Source organism: Pollachius pollachius (assembly GCF_949987615.1).
Source record: "Pollachius pollachius genome assembly, chromosome: 3".
NCBI lineage: Eukaryota > Metazoa > Chordata > Actinopteri > Gadiformes > Gadidae > Pollachius > Pollachius pollachius.
In genome coordinates this window covers 18,547,664-18,564,846 of record NC_136936.1, presented here as the reverse complement: position 1 = coordinate 18,564,846, position 17,183 = coordinate 18,547,664, and the positions used below count along the sequence as shown (strand labels likewise).

Here is a 17,183-nt window from a genome sequence, read left to right as displayed (position 1 = left end):
TCTCATTTATCATCTTTCCATGCTCAATAGAATGTGTGGATGGTTTGTACTTACCATGTTTGTGGTGGTTGCTCTTTTCACAGGAGGACTATATACCCTACCCACGAATAGAAGATGTGAGTTTTTCTTCAATGAGTTACTCACATATAAAATATATTGCCTTGTCCTGACCCAGAAGAAATATATATGCCAGACATATTCTCAGAGAATCTATCAAACACATTCTGCTCTCCCCTGCTATGCAATGCTATTCTCTCTCTCTCTCTCTCTCTCTCTCTCTCTCTCTCTCTCTCTCTCTCTCTCTCTCTCTCTCTCTCTCTTCTCTGTCTCCTGTATGTATCATTGTCTCTCTGTCTGTCTCTCTCCCCCCTCAGGTCCTGGAGAAGGGGGGTCCGTACCCGCAGGTCATCCTGCCCCAGTTTGGGGGCTACTGGATTGAGGATGCTGAGGCGCCTGTGGGCACCCCCACCTCGTCCGAGTCCAGCTTCTGTGAGGAGGAGGAGGTGGAGGACGGCGGCGGAGGAAGTGGGGGCAGTCCCGGCGCCGGTCACGGTTACCGCTTGGAGTGTAGCGGCACTGCGCGCGCCTACCGAAAACACTTCCTTGGCAGGGTTAGTTTTACTGTTGATGTGTGTGTGTAGGTGTGTGTGTGATTTTGTGTTTTTGTATCTTTGTGTGTGTGTGTGTGCGTGGGTTTGTGTGTGTGTGTGTGTGTGTGTGTGTGTGTGTGTGTGTGTGTGTGTGTGTGTGTGTGTGTGTGTGTGTGTGTGTGTTGATGGGTGTGTGTCTGTTTGTGTATTTTGTGGCAACCCGGCTCCGGGACAATGCCCCTGGGTCAGGGGTTAGCCAGTAGAGGCGGTTACCACCCATTTACACCAGGTGGCACAAGTGAGCGCATTGGTGCCAATCAGCGAAATACGGAGCAGCTGAGGTCGGAGCAGTCGGAGAAGCATGGCTTAAAGAGCCTGCTTCAACACTGGTTCTCGTGTTGAGAGACTGTTCGATTAGGGGGAGAGCAACGAACAGTGTTTGTAATAACTAATTAATCCGTTGTTACAACGCCATTACTGTACGTTAAATGCGGTGCGTTAATATAAATTGATTGAATAAACTGCATAATCCGAACGCACCCCTGGCTCCAAACAAACTGCTAGTGAGGAGAGCGGGTGGGTTAACAGCGAGATATGCGATTATGATTGGCTAAGGCAGGTTCATGTTTCATGGTAGCCAATCGGAGCCAGTGTTATTATACCAAGCCACGACACGCGCGCCGCAAGCACACACACACACACACACACACACACACACACACACACACACACACACACACGCACACGCACACACCAAACAGATTCGAAGAAGCAGCAGAAATGGCGAGTCTGGAGCAATCCGATGAAAAGTTGGCATTTTCTGTAGTATTCGGCAGATGTTCCACAGCCTTTGCAACCAAGCAAATTAAATAATCAATTGGAAGTATATCAGGGCCTTGAATAGGGAGTTCAACCATTTAACACGTTAAAGCCAAGTAAAAACTGATCAGAAAAATCTAAATTCTTTGACATATAGCAAAGTTTTTTTTTACAGTAACGCAAAAAGTTACTTTCCCTGGTAACTAGTAACTTTTATTATAGAGTAGTTCAGTTACTAACACAGTTACTTTTCGGAACAAGTAGTGAGTAACTATAACAAATTACTTTTTTAAAGTAATGTTCTCAACACTGCCGACGAATAGACAGAGGAATACCCAGAGGGACGTTAATCCGGACAGACGGACACGTCCAGATATTCCTCCCAGGATTTTTGTATTTTTTAGTAAGATACTTATGTTTGAAATAAACTTGGCTTTTTGGTTTGCGAAAGAAGAATCGTGTGCTGATTGGGGGGAGGTTGGTCACTCACCAAGCCGGGTTGCCACAATCTGTGTGTGGGTTTATCTGTGTGTGTTTGTTTGTTTATGTGTGTGGGTATGTATGTGTATTTGTGTGTTTGTGCATCTGTGAGTGTGTGTTTACCATTTATCAGCGTCCTTGAAAGATTTCTTTTCACATCTGGACAAAAGAAAGATGAAAAAGTTGGCAACAATTGCTCAAATATACTGTACATACTGCAAATTCTAAATGCATACTACATATATAAGGTGCGTGTGCATGTGTATGTGAGTCAACTTCCCACGCTGCCTTGTGACTTGCCATGAGGGTGACCTATCTTTCGTGGACTTGATGTTTTCTCTCTGCCGTGCAGGAGCACATGAACTACTACTGCACCGGCAGCAGTATAGGACACCTCATCATGTCCCTGAAACAAGAGGAGGCGGAGAGCCAGGAGTTTTTGCGTATCATGCTCAGGTACATAATTGAATAACCCTCTGCTGCTCCTCGTTATCGTCCGATTATGCAAATTAACATTATTTACGTTGCAGGCGGCTGGTGTGGCTAAATAGAAAAACCTGCGTGCCTGTTGTACAGCGGATATAAAGCCTTGTTCTGTTAATAGTTAGTTAGCGGGTTACACTGAATATTGTTCAAGAACCCATTAACAAGAACGGGATCCGTCCTTATAAATAGAGACGCCATAGAAATCCTAAACACTAATTGTAATAACATCAGGTTGGTTTATGTATTAAACACTGTGTCTTCCTATTTCAGGGCGAGAACCAAGACTGTCCACGACAGGATTTCTCTGGCGGGCCTCAGCCAGCTGCCCAGTGTACCTCAGATAGCCAAGGTAGGCTTCCCCTCACCATTGTGCAGAGTCCGCTACACATGGACCCCTTGACCTACCACGGAGCGCTGCACGCAAACACCGCACTGCTACATGGCCGCCAACAGCTCAGAAGATACTTCAGGTTGAACTTTTCAGTGGAAAACAAATCCAGGGCGTGGAATCAGTGATTTCCACGATTAGCTGAACCAGCACTTCCAGTACAGATCCACAGACCCGTGAAATCATTAGGTATTGAGTTTGCTGTTCCCATCCAAACTTTGATTCATTATTGAGCTGTGAGCTGCCTTAAGGAATAGGTACCGTTGATGCTTAACACATAGGAAATAACTGACTTGATGCAGTGTCTAGTCTAGTGTTTGGACTCTGACCAGAGAGAGGACGGGGTTTAAAAAGTCCCATCTGTTTCTCCAAGAGCCCATGACTGATCCCCTCCCATAGAAACAGCAGGGCAGTCTGAGGTTATTATGAAGAGTCATCTAGGGGCATAGCATGAGCTTCTCTAATTGCCCCATCTGTCCCCTGTTGAAATGAAACCCCTGCTCCTCTTCTGTCTTCCATAGCTCCTGTGTGATGACGCCACAGGCCTGAAGTTCAGCCCGGTCCTTTACCCCAGGGTAAGTGCACCTCACAGGAGAGATCCCTGGGCTCCATATAATGTCACCTCGCACAACTTTCCACCACCTCTTGTGATCTCATTAGTATGTCAGACACACTAGCGCTCACTTTCCGCTATCCTATTTGGATTGAAAGTGCTCACATCTGTGTTAACATACCCTCTATCGCTTGTATCAGATTGACATTGGCAGGCCTCTATGATGAGCAATGGGCAATAATCTCAAGGCTAAATCAACGTCCTGTTCCCAATTGTTTGGGATAATACCCAACACCATTGGGACACTGAAAGCTGTAGGTTTGAGCCTATTGGTGTGAAATGAGAACGATCACAGTTTTCTGATACTAAGCCAATGCTGTCTTTGTAAATACGTGCTGTGTGAGTATTTAGAATGGGCTGATATTCTCCAGCTTCCATCCCTGACCCAGAAGTCATTTACTAGGATCAAAAGTAAAGTAAAGTAAAGACAAGTAAACAAAGACTACACGATGACATGGCATAAAGCTGTGGGTGAGAGAGAGGGGAGGGCTGAGGGGGTGGCTGAGTCACCTTTTGAGGATTTTATTCTCCTGTACAAATGGGGGACTCGACTTGACAACTAACTCCTCTCAATAGGAGTGTGAGTGGGTCAATAGGAGTGTGAGGAACCATTTTCCTCAGGATTGCCTCAGGGAAAAGTAAAAACTGTGTGTGTGTGTGTGTGTGTGTGTGTGTGTGTGTGTGTGTGTGTGTGTGTGTGAGTGTGATGCAAAAACAAATTGAGCGATGCTCTCGCCGTTGGCTGTGACGGTCTGTCACATGTCGACCTCACAGGACCCAAATAAGATAAGCGCCTTACCTGCCAGCTCTGTTATTAAATTCAATTCTCTCTCTCTCTTCTCTGTCTCTCCATCATCCACCCTCTCTCTTCAACATACAGGGTTCCCAGTTAATAGTGGCTTATGATGAACATGAGCTCAACAACACCTTCAAGTTTGGGGTCGTCTACCAGAAATTTGGACAGGTGAGAGAAAGAGTCGCTGACATGTCATCGTGACGTAAACTCTATGATGCTGGTCTGGGGAGGGGGCTGGTTGCATTTAAAAATGTTTTTAACTAATGAAGAAAGATGTGGTGGTGTTATATCTGGTAAAATAAGATTAATAGATTAATAACACCTCATCCCCGACCAATACTGAAGATAACTATTAATCCCCCAGGGAACAATTCAGGAGTCACAGCTGCAGGAATTAAGACGGTCAAACTAGAGATAATAAAATAGTGGTAAAATAACAATGAACAGAATACAAAAAGACAAATAGTACACATATACCATGCTAATAAGCAGTAATCACACAGACTACAAACAAGCCAATGTACACATGTAATGGGTTTGAATTCACACCATCCATCTGTCACCATTCAAATGGTCAAGAGTCAAAAGGTCAGGTTGGTCAGTATCGAAGTGATCAAGTGTATATGGAAAAAATATCTATTCATCACAGAGCATTCAGGTTTAGAAGAAACTGGGGACTCAGGCACTGCTGTAAAGTCAGATGTCTGTGTGCATAAAGGAAGGCCTGAGATGCCTGGTTTGGCACCTGGGGGGAGATTAGCCAATGGCTGAAGCTGCTCCACACCTCCACATAGCTCCTCTTAGATGGCATGTGAGGGGAGTGTCCAGGATTTGTCTTGGATGGATTGCATTGTGTGTTATGATAACTATGTTTACATTATGACCTGTTTTTCTCTTGTTTTATGAACTTATCATTACATCATTATTTATTCATTCGTCCATCCGCCACCACGACCGTCACCCTGTGCATTCACCAGACATCAGAGGAGGAATTGTTTGGAAACAATGAGGAAACGCCAGCTTTCCGGGAGTTCCTGGATGTTCTGGGAGAAAACATTGAGCTGCAGGACTTTAAAGGGTGAGTGGGGACAGAATGAGACAGAAAATATGTTATGACATTCAAATGCAATGAAGTAAAATAAACTCATAACAAGTAACTGAAGATCATAGTTGATTAAAGTTCAGATATTTGCTCAACCACGAGCATAGTTTGTCTGGACGGTTCAATATTTTACTTTAACATGGAATAAAGTGCTTAGCGAGCTCATTCTGGGCTCTAACGGACTGCGTTGTCAAGTATTTAGAGCTTTGTATATTATCTTTATTGTCCCGTTGGCTTTTCAGTACAGACCTATACCAGCATGTTTTCCCCGCAGTATGCCTGACCGTCTCCGTTACACAGTATATACCGTGGCATGCAGTTTTACAACAGGCCAGAGCAAAACCAACGCTTTATGCGTGTCTAAAAGTGAAGACAAACCGTCAACCTGCTTGTGTGTGCATTTCTGTTCCGGTAGGTTCCGTGGGGGGCTGGACGTGTCCCACGGACAGACGGGCATGGAGTCAGTCTACACCGTCTTCAGACAGCGAGATATCATGTTCCACGTCTCCACCAAGCTTCCCTACACTGAGGGGGATGTGCAGCAGGTACTTTACCTCCCTCTTTGCCAATGGGACAGCACCACCTCTGGTGAAACACAGATACTGCAGCGTTGTGTCGGAAAGTGATGTCAGGTTATGTCAAAGCCCTTGCCAGTGAATTCTACCTAAGGTTACTATAAAGATGAAAGCTGGATTATGTATTACTTTATTCAATAACAATCATGCCATGTTGTGACGGTAGAATACTATGCATTTAAATGCTACAAATTTCGTTACCGACCATCTGTTTAGTTTATTGACGATATCTCATCTCCTTCTCTGCTTCCACAGCTCCAGAGGAAAAGACACATAGGAAATGACATTGTGGCGGCCATCTTCCAGGAAGATGCCACTCCGTTCGTCCCGGACATGATCGCCTCCAACTTCCTGCATGCCTATGTACTGGTGCAGGTCCAGGACCCATGCACGGAAAACACCATGTACAAGGTGCCAATCTATTAGAAAACACCTCACACAAGGTACCAGTCAGCAGATCTATAGAAAACACCACATACAAGGAACCAGTCATACTTACCCTGGTCAGCATGCAGTGCTATGAGTCACAAGTCAAATAACACATTCATACTTTGGTAATACATGTATTGATATGGATTTATGGATATTCAGGCTATTCCAAAGAGTCAAATCCTTTGTTGTGACATTTGTTGCAAAAACGATGGCATGCTAAACGTTTTGAGGTAGCCCATTGAATTTAATCAGGGTCTAATTGTACTTGTCAAGTGAAAGAAAATCGCTGTCAGACACAATGACTGTGTAGTCTCAGAGATTACTACTATTTATTAATAAACCTTGGAACATTTCAGACATGTACTAATTTTAGTAATCATTTGTCAACATATACGCATTTTAACGTCAGAGCCCCTCCACTTTAAACAACCCCCCCTGAACAATGAGCTGTGTGTGAGCTCAGTGTGTCTGTGTTGTCGCAACAGGTGTCCGTCACAGCCAGGGAAGACGTTCCACCTTTCGGACCCCCCCTCCCTAACCCGGCTGTCTTCAGGAAGGTGAGAGGGGGAGATGGAGAGAAGGGGAAGGAGATGGGGGCGGTGGTATGAGCTAAGGGACAAGAGGGGTAAAATATTTATGGTCATGATGTTATTTTGGGACTGAGACTGGTAGACTTCTTAAATAAAATTACACACACACACTCACACAGTTTCAATGTGGGAATCCCGATGAGATCAACGGTGTGGCTAAAGGTCACCTCACCGCCCCTCTGGTTTATCCATCCCTCCCATGTTCTGCCTCCTCTGTTCTTCTCTCTTTTCTCTATCTCCCTGACCTCTGCATCTACGCCCCCCTTCCTACCCTCTCTCCAGGGTCCCGAGTTTCGAGACTTCCTGCTGACGAAGCTGATCAATGCAGAAAATGCCTGCTACAAGTCAGACAAATTTGCCAAACTAGAGGTGACACAGTCGCTTACACAGTCAGATAGAAACACCCCCCCGCATGCATGCACGCATACACACACACGCACACACACACATGCACACAAGTACGCACGCACGCAGGCACGCACGCACGCACGCACGCAGGCACGCAGGCACGCACGCACACACGCACAGTTTTTTCTCAATCATTATCTCCCCGATGATAAATGGCTGTCCTTGTGTGTGTGTGTGTGTGTGTGTGTGTGTGTGTGTGTGTGTGTGTGTGTGTGTGTTTGATCCAGGGCCGAACGCGGGCTGCATTGCTGGACAACCTCCATGATGAGCTGCACAGACAGAGCCAGGCCACGCTGGGCGTGAGCGTGGCTGGCGACGACGACCGGCTGGAGAACGGCGGTCACGGAGGACTGCTGGAGTCCTTCAAGGTGAACCACTTCATTCATTAGTCATGAAAACTCATTAAAAGTAAAGCAACAAAAATGACGTGACCTTTTTAATAAGGCCCAAAGCAGCCTTCAGAGCTTTGTTTTGTGTAGTTGATCACCTTTCCGAGGGCGGCTTTGAGAATTCTAGTTATTATTACGATTGCCTTGTGTGTCTGGATATGACCCGATGATTCTTAGCCCACGTGTGCACCCCTCTGGACTTTTCTTTAAGCATCTGTTTGTTTGTGTGTATGGGCATTCATTTGTGTGTGTGTGTTTGTGTTTGCGTGTGTGTGTGTGTTTGTGTGAGCTATTTGCATTTGCGCGTGAGTTCTCTCATCTTGCTGCATTGCAATCTCTCCAGTCATCTAATGTTTCACCAAGATGCTGCTCATAGTGAAAGCCGATAGGTGTGTGTGTGTGTGTGTGTGTGTGTGTGTGTGTGTGTGTGTGTGTGTGTGTGTGTGTGTGTGTGTGTGTGTGTGTGTGTGTGTGTGTGCGTGTGTGTGTGTGTTAATGTACATAGCTGACCATATGGTTCTCTTCACAGGTGTTGTGGACAGCTATTTTGTACTTTCTACAGTCAGCCACTGGGGGTGCTGTTTTTTTTGCTACACTGGCAATTATTGTTTACTACTGTTTACTGACTACTTAAAGATCTTTGTAAATGCATTTCAATAATAATAAATACTTTTTCAGCATGAGTTGTTTGTTTTATTAATACTAATGTAATACATGTACAAAGAAATACGAATATAAGTTGAGATATAACTGAATATATATTTATATGATGCAGACTGCTGTCCATGCTCAAATTTTCTCACTGTTAGGAATCACTACCCTCTGGTGGTAGAATTACACAATAAGGCACGTCGTAACAGTGTGAATTACAAACCAAGAATATGTCATGAAAAAGGATGCCTCTTTGTATCATTGTACTGACTGTGCTAATAATAACATACTAACTAACTGTCTCACTGTATCTTCTGGGATTTTCTTCTTCTTACTGCTTCTTCTGCTTACTCCACAACCAACCTTCCCGTCCTCTCTGATTGTCACTCACTTCATCCCTTCCTCCCCTCTGTCTCCTCTGTCTCTACCCTCTCTCTGATCCGTCCCCGTCCCCTAAACTTTCAGAGGGCCATGCGTGTGCGGAGCCATTCCATGGAGACCATGGTAGGGCCGCATCGCCACCGCAGCCCCGGGGTGGGCGGCGGGGTCCCGGCCAGCCTCAGCGGGGGGGTGCTGCCCCAGAGCTCCAGCGAGCTGACCAAAAGCAGCTTCAATGTGAGTGTCTGTGTGTGTGTGTGTGTGTGTGTGTGTGTGTGTGTGTGTGTGTGGGGGGGGGGGGGGGGGGGGGGGGGGGGGGGGGGGTTCTGGAGTAGGGGCATAACTGATCCAACAAACTCAAGGAGTGGGGAACCCTTTTCCTTGCTTGTTTTTCTGATACTGCAAATTATTCGAAAAACTTAAATTTCCTCTCCTTATCATTGTTGTTCTTTTCTTCTTCTTCTTCTTCTTCTTCTTCTTCTTCTTCTTCTTCTTCTTCTTATTTCTATACTTCTTATTCTCCTTCTTGTTTTCGTTGTTCTCTGGAACTGCTAACTGGTTTCCCAGGCAGCTCACGTGTGTGTATTGAGCAAGATATCGGAATGCACTTTCCGGTAGTAGGATGGACCACAGCTGACCAAATGCTACCCCATAATACTCAGCAGCATTTCCTCCTAGTCCAACTGCTTCCTCCCCGTCCCACCCATTTGTTAATTCTCGACTGTTGACTCTTGGAGGGCCACCACTGCCCTCTATTGGTTTGCATCTGTCCCGATCACATGCGTCCATCAGAACAGAGCAGTGGGTTGATGTTGTATAATATACTTTATTTGAGGGTCTCTTGTTGTCCACGACTGAACCCCACCATCTGTCTCGGGTTCTGTTACCTTCGCCTTCCAGCCTCCAGTGATGTCGGCCAAGTCCCCGCTAAAGAGCCCCGTGAAGCGCCGCTCCGGCCTCTTTCCCCGCCTCCACTCCAGCACGGAGAACCCCTCAGACAGACAGTCGCGCAGGTCAGACACCCAATTCGTTAGTATTCACCCTCAGCAGCTGCTCTTTATTGTACCACAGCGTGGTTGAATGCTTGATTCTGGTCAAGCGTCAATAACGTTCCAAGGGTGTGCAGGCTCTTTCAATAACCCACCCCCTGCCTTTTAGAGGTTCCTCATCGATGCGACACAAACCCAACGTTAGCAACAACGGTCCAATAGAACATTTACATTGATTTGGGGTTTATTCAAAACCTATCAGCCTTCAGTATCTACTATCATCCACCCTCAGCTTCTACTTTGAGAATCCACCCTCAGGTTCTACTTATAATTCACCCTTAGTATGAAAACACTCTCTTAGCATCTTATTTTAGAACCAATCGCTTAGTAGTGCAACACTGGGTATCTTGGTATCAAAAGATGGAATATATTGCAATGACAACATCCACAGTTTTTTTTATGCTGTTTAATTTAAATATTTGTTGTTGTTGTTGTTGTTGTTGTATGTCTTCCCCTAACAACATCCACAGTGACCAGAAGCACCCGGAGGGCTGCTCGCTGTCACAGGAGATGAAGTCAGAGACGTCCTCCAATCCCAGCTCGCCGGAGATCTGCCCCAACAAAGAGAGGTGCCCTCAGAAAGAATAGTTCAGTTAACATTGCATTCAAATGTGCCTGTCCTTTATGTTTGTGTATGTACGTGTACATAATCTACGTAGGCATATATCATAAGGTCTGTTTGTATTTAGATCACTTTTATTGTCGTATCATTTTTATTATGTGTCATCCTGACTTCAAGGCCTGTAACACTCTACCTTTAAAACCCATTGCTCACGTACAGCCTAATAAAGACAACTGTAGAGTGAGGGTGTGACCGCCCCCTGGGTGTGGGCTGTGATGTCCGCAGGGCCTTTGTGAAGCAGAAGGAGTGCAGCAACCTGAGTGGAAGCACAGGCAGCAGGCCCAACATCTCCCGCTCCTCCTCCAGCACCGGCAGCTTCAGCAGCACCACCGCCGAGACGGAGGCACTGGAGGAGCTGGACATAGTCAGTACTGCACAATACACACGTGCTGGTGGTGGGGGTGGTGCTAATGAAGATGTTGTTGGTGGTGGTCGTGGTGATAATGAAGATGAGGTTGGTGATGCTGATGTTGATAGTGGTGGTGGGGGTGGAGATAATGAGGATGGCGGTGGTGGTGGTGGTGGAATGATTGTGGTGGTGATGAGGATGTTGATAGTGGTGGTAGGGGTGGAGATAATCAGGATGATTGTGATGGAGGCGGTGTCGGTGGATAATTGTAGTAGTGGAATTGGATTGTTTAAGATTTGTTCTCACACCGCATCAAAATGAGAAAGACAAAACTATTTTGAAACCGTGGCATTGGGTAGCCTGAAATCAACCTTACAAAAGAACACCTGTGAGTGAAGCACAGGCTCTCTCTCTGGAACAAGATACATTCATGTAAAGGAATTTCCTCCTCAGTAAGCATGTGAGGAGCTCCCCGGGGTGCGTTAACACATTCTTAATTGAGCGTGTGTTTGTAGTAATCAAAGACTCAGGTGTCAAAGCCTTCATGTATTTCATGTCCTGTAATTAGCCAGATGTGATACCAGCTGACAGACACTCTCCCTCCATGTCCCTGTTGGCTAATGTTCAGAGGCCATGTTGGTGCCTTGTGTTTAGCTGTGTACACAGCTGCAGCATATGCTTTAAATACCTCTCAGGATGCAGAGAAATGAGAGGGATGTACATCATGTCATCCTGTTCAGAATGAATACAAAAAAATTATCTTCTGAGCCATTCCTATCAGCTAAGAAATTCTCTCATTCCCACTTTAATGGTTAGCTCGCGTGACCAAACTAGTTTCTTTCTCCTTCTTCTCCTTTACTTGTGGAAGAAAACCCTCTAATAGCAAAACCCAAAACGTTGACCTGCTAGTCTCGTTTTCACACGAGGCTTCCTCCCCTATCTCTTCCTGCTCATTGTTCCCCCCGGTCCCCTGCTTCCTGCTCTCTCCAAGGCCAGCCATGCCTCCATGGCCTCCTCCCTGGTCTTCAGCCCCTGCCTCAGCACAGACAGCCAAGGAACCAGCGCCCCGGTCATCATGTGCCGCAGTCCCACAGGTGTTGTGGAAATACACACACATGCACACACCAGCCCATGAAAAAACACCTATTCCTACACGCAAGCATATGCACACATACTGTAGCAACATGTACATGAACACACAGGATTTTGAGAGACTATGGTGGGGGGCTCGCGATCTTCTAGGGGGCTCCGGGGACATGCCCCCCCAGGAGAAAAATGTGAATAAATTTAATTTAATGACAAATTACTTACAAACTGCTGGTATTGATATTAATGTTGATGACACAATGTAATGGGTCATACTAAATGGGGTTGAGGAGATTTCAGAAAGCATTTAAGGTAAGATGAAAACAAAAATGACACACTACACACTACACACACTACTAGTTTATATGGCGGTGCGCCTTAGACTTTTAATGTGTGGGAAACACTGTGTACACATTTATACGCAAGCACATGAACACAACCACAACTCAACTCAAACTCAAACCCAAACCGGGAGCACCTGAAAACACACAGATTGCATGTGTGAGATTACGCACACACACACACACACACACACACACACACATACACACACACGTACAGTGGACAAGTTTCTTCAGCAATTGATTATATTGATTATATTTTTTGCATCACTCTTGTGTTTCCAGATGTGAAAACTAAGACGTCTCCCAGGTCAAATCTGAAGTTTCGATTTGACAAACTGAGCCACTCCTCAGCGGTGAGTTCTGCTAATGCCTTCAGTTTAGCTGGACAGTTTTCTCCGGGAAATCTGTTTTTGCATTGTAACCCAGACCTTAGATGTTAGGCATTTGAATGTGGACGTGGAGCTCTTGTACAATATCTTTTGAGAGAAATGTTGATTGTATTTTGATTTTGTGCATTACTCTTGTGCAACTTTATGACTTCTGCTAAACCTTTCAATTCTTCCTTCCTGTTGCTATTTTTATTAGTCTGATTAGACCGATGAAGCGGAACTACAGACTGTTTGAAGGATAGGAGTTATCCTAGCGTTCAACAAACAAAAAAGTACCACAGACGACTGTATAAGCCCACTGTCAACGCACTTCACTAAGCTAAGCAGCATCCCTCTGAGAGACGGCCGCACCGTCTGTGCACAGGCGGTCTGTTGGTGAATACTGTGAGAGTATATTCAAGACAAACTGGAGCGCAAGTGTCGCTTTTATCCTTAGCTACAGATATCAATGTTAATGCCTAACTGATGGTATCGCCACAGGCTGCTTTTCAGATGCCAATAACACTGTCGTTGTACACACATACATACAAGCCATTTGTCAACTGTGAGTGTGTAATGGGCAGGACTGTGTAGCCTAGAGGTACGCAAACGGGATTTACGGATCAATTAAGGAGAGACTATGGCTGAACTGTTACTTGTCATGTTAAATGTGGATTAATTTATACAAATAACAAATGCTCTATCAACTAAAAAAACACCCGATTTTTTTTCCATTGTCTACCTGTAATGGTATATCAGAAAGAATCCCGATATAAAATCATCCCAAAACAATACCATACATAACACACATACCTGCTTATATAACACACATACAGTACACACACCATACATGATCTACACAAACACACACTGTAGCATACTGCACAGAAGCAGCACTTCTTCCCTAACCCCCTAGCCTTTTCCCCTGGCCTATCTGAAGACCTTCAGCTCTTTGTGAGGCTCCAAGTGGTCCGGTTCTGTTTGTGACATCATGAGTACGGTGAACCTCACACTCAAGCCCTGCTTAAATGCACTTATTGCTTGTGCAGCATAATTGAAGGACCCTTTCATGGAGGTTCTTTAGGAAGGAGGAAGTCTGTTAGTGCTCATCAAATCAATAGCTATCTTAAAACGAGACAATTCCATCCTATTGTGCCATAACCTTATTTTAGCCAAAGTTGCGCCTTACAATCTATCTAAAAACACACTTTCAGCATCGGTCTTGTCTCTCTCTCCCTTGTTCCCTTCCTCTTTTGCTTCTCATTTAGGAAGTAGAGGTACATTTGGACCTGGTCGTAGTTCTTACGAGAGTTTAGCACGAAATATGCTGCAGATCCTCGTTGCACCTTCTGAAACCATGTTAGGACAATACATCCCAAATGCAGCTATACGTACTTGTATCTGTGTTAATGTTTGATGTAATCTTTGCAGTTCTACTCGACCCACCACGTGGGAGAGTTGAACTTGATGTGGCATTCTATGGTTTTTCGACCAGATTGAACATCCGTCTAAATCACGGGACTTTGGAGCATTAGTAGAAGCACATAGGATCATGCATATTAACGCTTTTCGAGTTTTAAGCTAAGCTCAACATTTCTCTGAACAGATTTGCAAAGGCAATTGCGGGCGACTACGAAAAAAAAAACCAGAATAGTGAATAGCGCTCGAGTGCAGTCTCGTTTAACTCTGAGGAGTGTAAAATAAACATTGCAAGCACCAGCAGCAAAAGAAGGGGAAAGCTATTTTCGTAATTTGACCAAATAACTCAAAAATTAATTTGAGAAATACCAATTCCGAGGCAGGCTTCAATAATTGTAAAATGATTCACTGTTTCTTTCAGAGAGGGTTAATCGCTTCCTCCCTCAGGGAAGTTGGCCTACGAGAGTAATTTTAAAGGAAACAGCTGCTGGCTAGGAAGTGTAGGTTCAGGGAACTTTCCTTTCTGGAGAAGTACTCAACAAGCAAACAGTCCCAGATAGCAATGCTGTTTGTGTGTACACATGTATACACACTGAAGGCCTCTTTGTTTTATTATTGTCCACAGTAGAGGTTACAATTTTGAACAGCAGGTGAGAATAGGAGCAATTGACGAATAACGAGTCCTCTGTCTTTATCATTGTAGCGGGTATTACCTACACAGCCTTCTCTCTGTAATTTATTCAGTTATGCCTTTTGTTGCATTGATGTCATGTAAAATAAATGTAACTGCTGAGTATGCTAATGAAAGATATTAACGAAATGATTAAATATACATTAATTTATTAGAGGCCTAAAAAATGTATATGTATATTTGGTTATGTAATGTGCCATTGAGAGTTTATTCTGAAATAAAATGTTGTATTTTGTGTCATATTGTTTGTGTTCTGTTTTTCCCTCAATGGCATGCGTTACATCATCACACACAATTGTTACACAGAACAAGCACATATTTTAAAACGTTCCAATCTGTGGGCCAATATAGCCTGTTCAATACAATAAAGTGAATTTTGCCACACACAATTAAAACAAAGAATACAAAATGCCTGCCGAGCTGTGGAGAAGTGAAAGTGGTATTATGCAACCACAGAGAGGGTGGATTTCCTAAAGTGCTTGGTACACCCAATCTCCAGAATTTCCTGTTAAACCAGATGAAGCCAGCCTCATACCTACTTAAAAGGGCCAGAGTTAGTTACACTTGAAATGATCTGCTAGACGTGTTAGCTTATTTAAGTGTGTAGTTCAAACTTTTGATTCATTTAGCAGATCCAGACTCCCCCAAACAGCATGACATGGACCACCGATGATGGCGCCCTTGAGGGGGTCCTGAAGCATCACATCGCAGCCCCGCCAACGTGCCTTACGGAGCAATAGATGATGGACTGGCTAGGCTCCTGGACTACTTGTGGCTCACGTGAAGCACCAAGTGAGACATCAGCATACACAAGCTGTAACAGAAGCATTGAATGGTCTAGAAGTGAACCAGAACATAAAACATACAGAACATACTCCCCTCTCAGGCTTCCCCGTAGCCCTTACCTCACTGCTTGTCCTTCGTTGCTCCTCTGGCTTTGAGGAACCTGCAAAAATAATGGGATCTTTGTATGCACACACAGTATATAATTGTAGCCCCAACAGTCATTCATGCGCACAGTGAATGATGTGTGGGCCATAGGCTCAATTCTACATCATAAACAAACAATATCTGATTTCAAGGATACCTTTAGAAAGCCGGGAATTGTTCGTCTGTGGTATCGGGCATCGGGGCAGAGGCTGTGGGATCTGGTTGTATCGGAATGTATCCAGAGTACAGTGCGTCTGAACAGGCTGGGGTCCTGAGCTCAGACAACGAGCCAACAGCAGAAGTAAGAGGGGGCAAAGTAGGGCAGACACGAGGACCAGCGCCCTGTGCCACTCGCTCCTCTCTGTGGCTGAGATGAGAGAAGAAAAAAACACAGGTAAAATCTATGAAGATGATGGTGAAGGTGGCGGTGGTGGTTGATGTGTTTTTGATTACAGATACTATAGGGCCCATGGGATTGAAGTTTCTACTATCATTTTCATATTGATGAACTAGCATGCACGTTAACGGATGCTCACACACACAAACACACACACACACACACACACACACACACACACACAAACACAAGAATACAAACAATGAGCTGAATATTATCCTACCTGTGAGGATCACGGATTGCAGATTCCCCTGAGCAGTGCCACCCCCTTTCCATTTAACTTTGCATCCATATAGACCTTCATCAGACTTTTTTAAATTCTGGATTTGGAGAACAAGGCGGGTTTTATTGGCCGACAGGATCTGATATGTGAGATGGTTGGGGGAGACCGTGGTATCCGACTTGTTGGATATGGTGGATATTTGTGTCCAAATCGAGGTCCAATTTTTCTCTCCACAGTGTTGGACATCACAGGACAACCGGAGGTCCCCGCCCATTGGAAAATGAAATGATTCACGTTTTGCCAAAAGAGTCTGATAGCATTCTTCAGCATGTGCACCTAGAATAGGGTAACCAACTTGTGCACTTCAGTTAAAGGTATTTTTGAAGTGGAGGTACTATCTCAAACCTAAATGAAAATATGTCATATGGGGCATTCAATGTGATTGACAAAGAAATAAAACAAGAGAACATGTATTCATTATCTACCCGATACCTATGCAGGCTTTACTTTTTTATAATATATTAATTGACATTCAATATTAAATAGTAAAGGCATAGGCTAGTCTCAAAGCCAAATCTCACGAATTTCACAGATCACATGAAATTTCGTTTTTTTGTAGTATTGAGACATTCATTCTTGTATTAATAGCAATATCAATGCATTCATTAATATTAATTGATTGCATTCATGAACAGCCAAAATAACCTTTATGTACTTTATATTTACTTACAAGTATAGAGACAGCTGAATCCAAAGACGATATATCCATACATTCTCTTTTATTGAAGATGAATAGTAAACTTAGGTCGCTGTAGGCCACTTTTGATTTCATTTCATACCCGGGACATCCTGGCTACTACAGTCACTTGATGATATATGCGTTCTACAACGAGTCTTTCGAAATGAATTCGAAACGATGTGTTAGCTCCGCCCTCTCTAACATTCATCGACGTAGGCTATAACAAAACAATTAAAATAAGCAAATTATGGGAACGAGTAGTCTCCATT

General features: G+C 44.4%; 1 protein-coding gene and 1 long non-coding RNA gene across 8 annotated transcripts in view; one reads left to right on the top strand and one right to left on the bottom strand.

Moving 5' to 3' along the window:
* The window catches only part of rap1gap2a (RAP1 GTPase activating protein 2a), a 74,461-nt gene extending 59,596 nt beyond the window's left edge, over nucleotides 1–14,865 (top strand). For 6 of the 7 annotated variants that reach the window (XM_079733914.1, XM_079733913.1, XM_079733912.1 and 3 more), the window contains 19 exons: nucleotides 84–116; nucleotides 375–611; nucleotides 2,242–2,345; nucleotides 2,646–2,724; nucleotides 3,285–3,338; nucleotides 4,257–4,340; nucleotides 5,150–5,250; nucleotides 5,690–5,819; nucleotides 6,105–6,260; nucleotides 6,767–6,838; nucleotides 7,154–7,240; nucleotides 7,507–7,647; nucleotides 8,785–8,934; nucleotides 9,598–9,710; nucleotides 10,217–10,315; nucleotides 10,594–10,732; nucleotides 11,709–11,811; nucleotides 12,430–12,500; nucleotides 12,733–14,865. In XM_079733914.1, the coding sequence (XP_079590040.1) occupies nucleotides 84–116; nucleotides 375–611; nucleotides 2,242–2,345; nucleotides 2,646–2,724; nucleotides 3,285–3,338; nucleotides 4,257–4,340; nucleotides 5,150–5,250; nucleotides 5,690–5,819; nucleotides 6,105–6,260; nucleotides 6,767–6,838; nucleotides 7,154–7,240; nucleotides 7,507–7,647; nucleotides 8,785–8,934; nucleotides 9,598–9,710; nucleotides 10,217–10,315; nucleotides 10,594–10,732; nucleotides 11,709–11,811; nucleotides 12,430–12,500; nucleotides 12,733–12,741 (1,962 nt within the window). In that variant the 3' untranslated portion in view covers nucleotides 12,742–14,865. Of the gene's footprint in view, nucleotides 1–83; nucleotides 117–374; nucleotides 612–2,241; nucleotides 2,346–2,645; nucleotides 2,725–3,284; nucleotides 3,339–4,256; nucleotides 4,341–5,149; nucleotides 5,251–5,689; nucleotides 5,820–6,104; nucleotides 6,261–6,766; nucleotides 6,839–7,153; nucleotides 7,241–7,506; nucleotides 7,648–8,197; nucleotides 8,761–8,784; nucleotides 8,935–9,597; nucleotides 9,711–10,216; nucleotides 10,316–10,593; nucleotides 10,733–11,708; nucleotides 11,812–12,429; nucleotides 12,501–12,732 lie in introns of those variants that run through there. The other variant, XM_079733917.1, reaches the window with a different exon arrangement.
* Nucleotides 14,866–15,001: 136 nt separating this feature from the next.
* Nucleotides 15,002–17,042, bottom strand: LOC307073952. The gene is made up of 5 exons (XR_013811748.1): nucleotides 16,906–17,042; nucleotides 16,176–16,511; nucleotides 15,713–15,922; nucleotides 15,531–15,571; nucleotides 15,002–15,439 (listed from the first exon to the last, which is right to left on the bottom strand). It is a non-coding gene; the product is annotated as an uncharacterized lncRNA (long non-coding RNA).
* Between the last annotated feature and the right edge of the window lie 141 nt (nucleotides 17,043–17,183).